This window comes from Aulonocara stuartgranti (genome assembly GCF_965226115.1).
Source record: "Aulonocara stuartgranti genome assembly, chromosome: 7".
Classification (NCBI taxonomy): domain Eukaryota; kingdom Metazoa; phylum Chordata; class Actinopteri; order Cichliformes; family Cichlidae; genus Aulonocara; species Aulonocara stuartgranti.
This window is the reverse complement of record NC_138945.1, coordinates 48,677,434-48,688,483: the sequence shown is the minus strand read 5'-3', so window position 1 is coordinate 48,688,483 and position 11,050 is coordinate 48,677,434. Positions and strand designations below refer to the sequence as shown.

The 11,050-nt window shown below is 40.4% G+C and overlaps 1 protein-coding gene across 1 annotated transcript; it reads left to right on the top strand.

The window, feature by feature from the left end:
- The first annotated feature begins 215 nt into the window (after positions 1–215).
- snupn (snurportin 1) lies at positions 216–10,781 on the top strand. The gene is made up of 9 exons (XM_082540408.1): positions 216–325; positions 1,824–1,988; positions 2,741–2,924; positions 3,313–3,417; positions 7,441–7,537; positions 8,901–8,998; positions 9,179–9,256; positions 9,742–9,822; positions 9,915–10,781. Exons 2-9 carry the CDS (start codon positions 1,831–1,833, stop codon positions 10,233–10,235), a joined length of 1,122 nt encoding a protein of 373 aa, XP_082396534.1. The 5' UTR covers positions 216–325; positions 1,824–1,830; the 3' UTR covers positions 10,236–10,781.
- The last annotated feature ends 269 nt before the right edge of the window (positions 10,782–11,050 follow it).

The following is an 11,050-nucleotide window of genomic DNA, read 5'->3' as shown; positions in this document are numbered from 1 at the left end:
AAGTGCTGCGTTTAAACTGAATTTATATACAGTACATGTTTATGTGGCCTCCTTTATACTTTTTAACTCCTCTACATTTAAACGTTGTTGTTTTTACCCTACTTTATTTATTTAACACGTTTAGCACCGTCAAATTTGCTAGGATAACTTTGAGAGTGTTTTGTTTTTTGTAATAGTTCCACATAAGTGACCGATATTATTTCTATCGTGTGAAAAAACAAACTCCGGGTTAGGTTGAGCTTTTTTGTCGGCCAACTGAAAAACGCCACCCGGCAAAAATGATGACAGCGTGACGTTTCGGCAGCACCCTCCCTGAATGTCCAAGGTATCTGTTTACGCTAGCTTTGTGAAAACTAACATCTCATAAAGTTTACTGCATTGCGTTTGAGTCCAGTATTTGTGTATAGTTTGTACGAAAGCACGTTTTTGTTGCAAAACGCGCTAGGGTCAAAGTTCCTAACTGGTTGCATAGTTAGCAACCAGAGCGTGCTAGCAGGTTTAGCGCGATGCAATGCTAGCAGCTAAGCTATGTGACTGGCCAGTTGTAGTAGTCCGTAATAGGAGGCTTTTCTGGCCTTTTTCCGCGAAGTACAATCTAGACAGATGCCCCACTAGACCAGGGCGTTTGGTGCTTGGTTATATTGGTATTACCTGTGCAATATTAAGCTTAAATTAAAAAAACATCCCGTCAATCAGCACATGTTTGTCCTAGTTAAGTGTGTAAATGTTGTACAAGCAAAGTCACTTGTACCCGCACTTTCTATAGACTATATTTGATTTAGAGTACATACAGGATGATCCTAAGCTCTCGGTGATCGTGGGGGGCAAATTGGACTAGATGTTAACATTGCTACTAACGCTGGTTTATGAAGGTCAAATAATCGGCCATGACATACTTAATTTGTAGAAATTAGCTGATGAATTATTAAGGATGTACAGATTATGAAGAAGTATTCATAAGTAGTCACGTCATTATTAAGATCATGAATATGTAAAACGATTACCCATGGGCTTTGGAAAAATAAGAGTTTAATTTAGAAACGAAATCCTCAAACTTTAATTATAAATACGTTAAAAATATAGTGTTATGTGTGAAGTCAACTAAATCTGCCACTGTGTGGTGGGGAGTTGGACTGAGATCTGTGGTCTGGTGATATTTTTAAAAAGCAGCTACAAATTCGTCTTTACAAACTTGCTTATGGGTAACTTTATGTTGTTATATTTTTGGCATTTTGTTATGAAGCACTTTTTGATATTTGCCTTGAAAGGTGCTGTAGAAAAATGTTTTAATTTACTTTAACTTTACTTTTATGTTGAGGCCAAATAATGTGCCAAATGCAAAACAACCATGACCATAAATCGAAAGTGGGACACTAGTCATATTATTTCATATAGTTTTAATAAGTTGCTACAATCCAACATTGTAATTTAAATGAACATTCAGAGATAGGTAGATGTGTCCCTATTTCAAGGGAAATCGAGACATCGAAACTCTTTCCGCTCTTTATCACACTATCTTTGAACACATGCTGATAGGCCTGAATCATTCAATATGGCTTAAATTTAAATGCGCAACCAAACTGTCAGAAGATATCTGCAGTAAATTAAAAGCACATAAACACTGGTGCATCTCAACAAACACTGAGCATTAGAATATAATGACTACGTTGAAGTACATATTGTTAATCTTTCAAGCTAACCTGTACAAGAGCTCTAGCACACAAAAACAGATAAGCCACTGGGTTGCCTGTAGTCTTACTTCTCAGACCTATTAACCACTCTTCCTTGTAATATAAAATAAGTACTGGGGTGTTGATTTTCAGTGCCCTCATGGATGACCTGACCCAAGCCCTCTCGGCCAGCTTTGCTGTGTCCAAGGAGCCCAACAGTACAGCCTGCCCCCACCCTCGGCTGGCCCAGTACAAAAGCAAGTACAGTGTGCTGGAGCAGAGTGAGCGACGGCAGCGTTTTCTTGATTGGCAAAAAAGGTAATCATCCAGCTCATTATTTAACATCTACATAGTCTTACCTGACAGTTTATTAGGTACATATTTCCTGGACCCTCTTTGATATTCCGAACTGCTTTAATTCCTCATGGCACAGATTCAACACGGTACTGCAAACAGTCCTCGGAGATTTTGCTCTACACTAACATGATTTTGTCACACAGTCGCTCCAGATGTGTCGGCTTTGTCCAGGAGACAAATCCTCTTCACCACTGTGAAGGTCATTTGAGTACAGTGAACTCGTCATGCTCAAGAAACCAGTTTGAGATGATTCTTTATGACATGATGTGTTACCTTGCACTGTGTCATCAGAAAATGAGTAAACTGTGGCCATAAAGGGATGAACATATTCATCAAGAACACTCAGACAAGCTGTGGCATTTTACATGCATCAGTTGGCACTAAGGGGGAAGGAGCGTGTCAACAAATATCCCCCATACCATCACAGCCCCAACTCAACTCAGATTTATTTATAAAGCTTGTTTTGGTAAATGTGAAGCGTGGGACACTTCGAAGCATCTGATCAGCTCACCAGAGGGACCTGGAAGCTGAATAGGGTTGTAAGAGGTCAGAGATGTAGGAAAGAGCCAAACCATGAACGGCTTTTCTTGAACTCCATTCAAATCCTCACTGGCAACCAGTGGAGATAAGCTTAAACAGGTGTAAAACACTATATGTTTACACTGCGCCATGCAAAAGCATCTCAGTGACTCTTTTTCCATTTCTTATTTTAGTAAAAGGTTAAACTATGTCAACCATGCACGGCGTCTGGCTGATGGGGATTGGACGGGGGCAGACAGTGATGGGGAGGAAGAAATGGAGAAACAGGAGGAGGGAGAACGAGCACAAGATGGCAACACAGAAGAGGAGGAGATGGAGATCGAGAGGAGGAAGCTGCCAAAACATTATGCAAACCAGGTCAGTGTTTGATGCATGGACATTGCTGTGTGAAGTTTTGTTGAATTCCTGTCTTTTCCAGCAGAGGGCGCTTGAGTCCTAAAGTTACAACTCCGGTCTGGAGAATAGAGCAGGCAGATCCCAACAAACAAAGCATGGAACAAAGAGTTTGTTTGTGTGGGAAAGTTTTTGTTTCTGAGTCTGAAAGAAAAGTGTCTTTTTTGGTGTACTAACTTCTGAATACTAAAGCTAGCTAAAATGTGGCATGACAGTCTGTTATAAAGTGGGGCTCCTGGTCACCAAACATGAAACTCTGTAATAACTCACACTGTTGTGTTCATTGTCATTGTCATTCTTGTAGGCTTAAATAAAGTTTTGATGAAGGTGACATGTCCCTTTTCCTCCTCAGCTCATGCTATCAGAGTGGCTAGTGGATATACCATCAGAGCTGGACACTGATTGGCTGATGGTGGTCTCTCCTGTGGGCAAAAGATCTCTGATTGTTGCCTCTAAGGTAGGAGCCGTTCCTCTTTTCTTTGCCTCCACGTTGATGCCTGTTTCTGAATTTCAGAATCTAGCGAGTAACTTTAAAGTCATCTCTTTAAACATTCCTTTTTTGTAGTCACTATTCACAGCGATGACTGAAACAGAAGGCTTACTGATTTCTGAATTTTTGAATCATCAGATTGTCATCTTGCAGTCCTGATCAAAAGTCGTATCAGTCTTTGAAAAACAGCAGTCAGTATTTCCTGCAGTTTGAGTGCAGTGCTAAAGTGAGTGTGTTTGGAGAGGATTGTTGTACTTTGCATCTGTTGCTTTTTATTTCAACGCTGCCTTCGTGGTATTGCAGAGGACGATGTGGATTGTGTCTGTGTTTGAAATGAGCCACCTTGTCAGAGGTACGCTGCCCAATATCTTAATAATGTGGCAAACAGTTTGAGAGAATTTTCCTCGAGCTGCGATAAAGAGTCACAGTCAATAGATTAGAATCAGTAGATTAAATTAGAAAGATGACTGTGTGCTCCAGAAATGATTAAAAAAAGCAACACGGAGGTTTTTAATATGTGTCATGCTTATACCACTTTTCTCCATTTAGAAAGTGAAAAAATAAAGCGAAGAATTTGGTTTAAAAGCTAAAAAAAAAATACCTACAAAATAATCAGATGGGATCTTCTTGAGCGTTTTTTGGTGGTTTTCCTCTTTAAACTTGTGGCAGCGTGCTGATTTTGAGCTCAAGTAGGTCATCGGCACAGGTCATCCATCCATCATCACCAAATTTCCAAGTTGAGCTGACTGTGTTGTGTTTGCATTGCCATTCATTTAACTTGCCAACTAGGGATGGGAATCGAGAACCAATTCTTGTAGAACCCTTTCCCAGTAGTCCAATTCCTTGGAATTGTTTGTCTGCATATCGATCCTGCTTATCAGTTCTTGCACTCACAGCTGATTTCAGTTCATGTGTCAGAGGGAAATAGCAACGCAGTCCATGGCATGGATATAGACATATTATTTTTATTGCACAAAAGGACAAGATAAAGGTGCACACTGCACCAAGGATAGAAACAGCTGCATTATGCTGCTTACACAACTTCGGTTCTTTGCAAGCATCTGCACAGACAGCATGCTAACGCTAAGCTAGCCAAGAACCCAGAGTGAAAGCTGAGCGAATGCCGACCCCAGCAGCCAGACCCTGAACTTCAACAGTAACGAGCAGATGAGCAGTCAGGCTGCAGCCTCTCTTGCTACCTGTTCCCATTTCTAAAGCAAAGTCACTGTAGCGATGTCTTTTTTCTTCATCTTCACTCTGTGTGGTCAGCTTTGTATTGTGCTAAGAGAAAGATCTTAGAGATGTGTCCTCATTAGGGATTTGTGTTGGTGTGTGTGGTTGTAGCCTCAGGTTTATATTGTTAAATAATGATCATGAAACGGTGTTTCAGCTATTTTACAGAGTAGCATGAAAGTAATGCAACCTGCAGTATAATAAATTAGTTTTTCCTGGGAGTAGTTAAATGATGTACTGGACTACTTTTAAGAAAGGCGTTCTGTGTTATATGTTTAATGATGACTTTTTTGAGCAATGACTCCAACACTGATCACACCAAAGAGGGGAAATATCTTTAACAAACATGCACAAACATTTGACCAACAGTATGCAATTAATTTGCATGAATGTAATTTTTTTATGCTGCTTACCGATGGTGGGGACTGCCAGAACCGAGCCAATGAGAAGCGATAAGAGAATTGGAATCACTGAGTTGTTATCAAGTCCAATCCTTATTGCCAATAACAAAAAAGCAGGGCGAGTTTGAAAGCGGGAGCTTCAGAGGTGCAGAGGAGATAAAATACCTGATATTCATTATTAATATCCAAAGTTTTTCTTTCTGTCCCTTCTTTCTTCCCTTGTGTTCTTTTGCTGCTGTGCATATAATCCTGGCTGTACCAAGGCTGTAAAAAATTGGAGAAGGAGAGCAGAAGTCATAAACAATATTAGTGTGGTATATATTGGCATCACCAATATACATTAAAACTATTGCTCAATAAGTTTAGAAAACTTGGTAACTGAACTTTAAAATGTGCCTTTTTAACCCTAAAAAGGAGCAGTGAGAAGAGCAGGTTGCAGGTTCACCTGTGGATGCCTTTTTACACCTCCTTTCTTCCTTTAGATAAGTCTTGTTGACGACCAGCATGATTTAGTCAGAGCTCAAATAAATAGTGAGTTTGAGCTTTAAAGAGGGAGCAGGAGTGCACTGCTGTACCAACAAAGGATTTTAAAACAAAAGAAAAAAATCAGGAGTGTGATTACAGCACACTAAGTGTTTCATCTTTATTATTTTGTTTTGCAAAGATCATCTGAAATAAGATGCAGTTCATTAACCAGCAGTGAGGAAAAGTATGTCGAATAGAAGGTGTTCCGAGAATGAACCGTGCTGTGACAGAACTCCAAATTGACGAGTAAAATTGGAGTCGAGTTGCGTGGAGGCAGGGGGAGCGGTGATCCTCAGGACGACTTCTGTTGATTCATGAGAAACGAGAAAGTCAAAAACCCAACCGCAGACAAACCCTTTAAGATCTTATATCCTCTGTAGAAATTTCAATATCATCACCAAGACATCAATTTAGGGAAGTGAAAGCAGCTATCGTAGCCTCTTGTGAAAAAGTGCACTTGAGGGTTGTTTTTTTTTTCCTCAGCTGTTTATGTGATTTAGCCTTAAATATGCAATTTACCTGATGATGTTGATGTTCATGAGTAATGGCAAGGCTGTCAAATGCTTGGATGAGATTCCTTGAAATTGTAGTCATGTCAAGGAAACTGAACTGCACCCATTTTCCCTCTTACTGCACCCAGAAGCTGGTGTTGTACTAGTGTTACTGAAACCACACACCCTCTGATGCAACCATGGAGGAAATCATAATGACTGTGCATCTACAGTCATCTGGTTCCTTGTTCATTATATCACGGCTCGAGCTCGCTGTCAATGAATTCCCTGAATCAGCACCAAAAACAAACAAAAAAAAAGGTTACGAGATTAAGATGAAGATGTTTTCCATGTCCTGAGGAAGAGTGAATGAGACTAAGTATTCACGCTTGATTAAGACTGTGGTCCTCATACTGTTGGTGAAACTGTGCTGTGAAAACTGAGCTCCTTCTCTATATGATTACCTCTCTGTAGGTTAAATGACTGATTGCAACTACATTACAATTAAAAACTGACAACATGAGTCATAAAAGTTCTTGCTCCACTTATGTAAAGAGCTTTGCCTCATTTATTGCACAGAGGCAAGCAGTTAATTTGATCATAGGCATTTTGCAAGGAAATGCAATATTGTGACACATTTAGTGATGATACACTCGCTGCTTTTTTACGTCACCTTGCTACTTCCGCCAGACCTGCCTTTACGCTGTAGTTATAAAGGGTCAACTGTGGTGTCTCAAACAATGCTCAGATGCCACAAATATCCCCCACACTATTACACCACCATCAGCAGCCTGAGCCCTTGATACAAGGCAGGATGGATCTGTGCTTTCGTGCTTACACCATCGACTGAATGTGACAGCACAAATTGAGATTCATCACACTTCTTCTGCTGCTGTAGCCCTTCTGCTTCAAGGCTGCTGACCGGAAGAGATGCTCTTCTGCATATTTTGGTTGTAGCGAGTCATAATTTGAGCTATTGTTCCCTTCCAGTCAGATTGAAGCAGTGTAGCTGTGCTCAGTGTAAACCTAATAAAGTGGCCAGTGAATGTAAATTATCTCCTATGATTAGATTTCAATGAGCTGACCTTACATGCGGAGCTCTAAATGCACTGCACTTGTCTGATAGCTGCCTTTGATGTATGGAGAAAATAAGGACAACCATGAGGGGAAAATACATTCTAGTTATTTTTCTCCCTTTTAACAGTTGAACATAAACATTGTTAAAGCCGTTTCTAACTCCTGCTCTTTAATGCTCACATTGACAGAATTGTGGAGACATGTAAATGAAATGATAACACTGGTTTCTTCCCTCCTGTATTGTTTCTGGTTTTCTTCTAAAGGGTTCCACTGCAGCGTACACCAAAAGTGGCTATTGTGTGAACCGTTTCCCCTCCCTGCTGCCTGGTGGGAACAGACACAACTCTGCTATGGGAAAAGGTAGGTGGGCCCGACTGTGTATTTGGATCTCTATAATGGGCCACTTAGGCATTTTAACAACACGAGGAAGTGATCGGCAAACAGCAGGTTCTCCCATTCACCTGTGAGTTTATTTCATTTCAGCCACATTGAAACAGCTTCCAGGCGCTTTTTTTATGTGATAATCACAAAGCTTTTTCACATCCTTTTCAACTCCACCTATATTAGTGGGACAATCGGTACAGCTCACTACATGGGATTAGGCAAGTAGTTGACAGGCTGGAGTTTTGTGTATGAAGTACAAGTGCAGATGATTTCCATTTGATTAGACGATGTTATCATTTAAGAAAAGAAAACTATGGAATGTGAGTTTCAGATATTTCCGTTAGTTTAGGCAGCACTGCATTTCTTGTGAAGAGATTTTTACTCAGATTAAAACTACCAAAGCGGAAATTACTGAGAAAACCTGATTTCAAGTGGGCATTTACAGAAAAGAGACAAGTTTAAAAACCTGACAAAGCAGTAACAAAGAGCCAGAGCAAACAGTTCAAAGGAGAAAACCACTGCTGACCAAAACATCTTTGTGATTCCCCCAAGACCTTTGGGAAAACATTCAGTGGGCTGACAGAATGAAAGTTGAAGGTTTGAGTCCTGTTACATCTGGTGTAAAACTAACACTGGATTTCATAAAGAGAACATCAGACCAACACTCAAACATGGTGGTGGTAGTGTGATCTTCTGGGGCTGCTTTGCTGCTTCAGGACCTGAACAACTTGCTGTAGTTAGTGGAGTCTAAAAAATCGTTGGATTATGCAGCTGTACAATGATCCATACACCAGCAAGTCCACCTCTGACTGGCTGAATAACAAACTGAATGAAAGTTTTGGAGTGGCCTAGACAAAGTCTGGAATGGATTTGGCATGACTTTACAGACCATTCATGCTTATGAACCCCCAATGTGACTGAATGAAAACAATTTTGAAGAGTGAGACAAAATTATTATTATGAGTTATTGCAAACAGTTGGCTGCAGTTGTTGCACAAGCTGATAGGATTAGGAGGTAATTACTGGGTCACAGATGGTCAGGTAGGTTGGATAACTTAAATCCCTTAATAAATGAAATCATTATTTAAAAGCTGCATTTTGTATTTATTCAGGTTATCTTTATCTGATATTATATTTAGTTTGATGATCTGAAGCATTTAAGTCTGTCAAATATGCAAAATAATCAACAAGAAATCAAGAAAAGAGTAACTACTTTTTCACAGCAGTGAATATCTGATCCTTTGTAATATGAAGTTATACCTTCTTATTTGATTTTATTGATTGAGAATGAAGTTGTAATAAGAGTTTAAAGCTTCTTTTTGTAATGTGCTGCATGCAGACTACACAATCTTGGACTGCATTTACAGCGAGGTGGACAGAACTTACTACATTCTGGACGTCATGTGCTGGAGAGGCCACCCGGTCTACGACTGCCCAGTAAGATTGTCTTCTAATCTTCCAGCAATCCAGGAATGCTTGTCTAATTGCATAAGTAGCAGAGTCTGGGACACAGATGTGCCTTATGTTGGGGGGGTTGTGTTGCCATGTTGTCCAGTTCATTGGCTCAGAAGGTGAAAAGCAGTTTTTTGTTTTCACTGCTTGATTTCTCGTCAACAGACCGAGTTCCGTTTCTTTTGGCTCCAGTCCAAAGTCCAGGAGACCGACAGCCTATCAGAGATCACCAAACGCAACCCTGTGTGTACCAGCAACACAAATCAAAGCCTTTTTCCTTGTGCCTCCATTTTTTTAAAGTCCAAGTTTATTGTTTGTTAATTGGGACACTGCAACGTGTTTACACAGTCACACATTGTCTGCATTGTGTTTGTTGTGCCTTGCTCATTATTTCCACATATGGTTTTAATAAAATCCCAAACTTAAATGTGGAACTCCTCAGGCCAAGGAGAAAAAATAAAATCAGTCCCCCAATTTTTTGTATTAAATGCGCCCTAAAGTGACACATCTTTAAGGTTATGGATGTTTGTGGAGGCCTGAGAGAGCTTGAGTTCAAGGTCCATCTATTCATTCTTAAGTGTTTGTGTGGAACTGCCAAATCTGCTAAATCAGGTTCAGTGCTTACTGAGTAGATTCGTCACTGGAAGGCAAATTCTCACATGTGACAAGAGGGCAAATTGTGTTTTGAGCTAGCAGTGTGGTTCTCTGATTTTTGTTTGGTCCCACAGTTCCGGTTTGTGGGGCTCCAGAGCACAGACTGCACAGCAGAATCAATAAAGGCAGCCCTGGCAGCAGAGTACAGCTTCAGTGTAAGAGCAGACTGTGAATTATTTATCTCCAGTTATTCTTTAAATGCAAACAGTGTTTCATGTTTGCCTTAATTCTGGTTTTCCGGTTGCAGGTGGATGGTCTCCTCTTCTACCATCGGCAGACCCACTACACCCCTGGCAGCACCCCTCTGGTCGGCTGGCTTCGCCCTTACATGGTCACTGACATCCTGGGTATAGAAGTTCCTGCAGGACCTCTCACCAAGAAGCCAGAATATGCCAGCCATCAGCTACAGCAGATCCTGGAACATAAGAAAACATCAAGTGAAGTCCGCCCGGTCAACAGAAGCGGAGGGTATGAGTTAGAGTACCTGTCCACTCCAAACCAGGGCAGTGAGGACACTCTGAACTCTTTGAAACAGACGCCAATACGAGAAGCATATATGGAGATCTGAGTGGGAGGCTTAACGAGATGCAAATTCTAAATGGTGGTGAAAGCCCATATATGGTTCTTTAGAATTTCTTCTGAATGGTTCTGCAGATCTGACCAATTGCAAAGCTTGAAAAGACTTTCCTCACACAGTATTTCACCACATGCATATTCCTAACATCATACGTCTGCAGCTGCAGTTAGAATAGAATGAGAAACGTGTTGGCATAAATGGCCAAAGTGCAGCACAGTGAAGGTTGTGATCTACCCTTTTTTTCACTTGAGCAGGGTCTTGCAAAAGAAGCATCTCATCATTACTGTTGTCAGTTTATGCAGGTTTATTGCAGAAATTTTTTGGAGCAGTTCGCTCATTAGCTGAGCAAACGCTACAGAGTCTGCAGAATGAACACTCAGCAATTTGGAAGGCGCGGTAATGCTGACTGGTCACATCCTGTTAGTTAGTGCTTATCAGCAACAGGGACATGGGTTTTTACGATGTAATGTTGAATTTGAAATTGCTTAGGAAATGTTTTAAACTGTGTGTATTCTAAATAAATGTTTTTTTATTGGCCTTTGCTTTGTTACCACAGACTGCTGGATTTTTGCAGTTTTGTTAAAAGACTAAATCAGTTTGATTTGAGACATTTTGTCAAAATATTAGTGCAAGTTAAACATGACATATTTCATTGTAATATAAGTCCTTCACTGAAAAGCTGGCAACATTGATAACCTTAAAGAATATACATACATGTTAATGTGGATACATAAAATGTGTTGTGTTTAAAAGCCCTAGGTAGACAGTTCAGACTTGATTGCTCTGTCAGTATAGGTGTTGAGTAG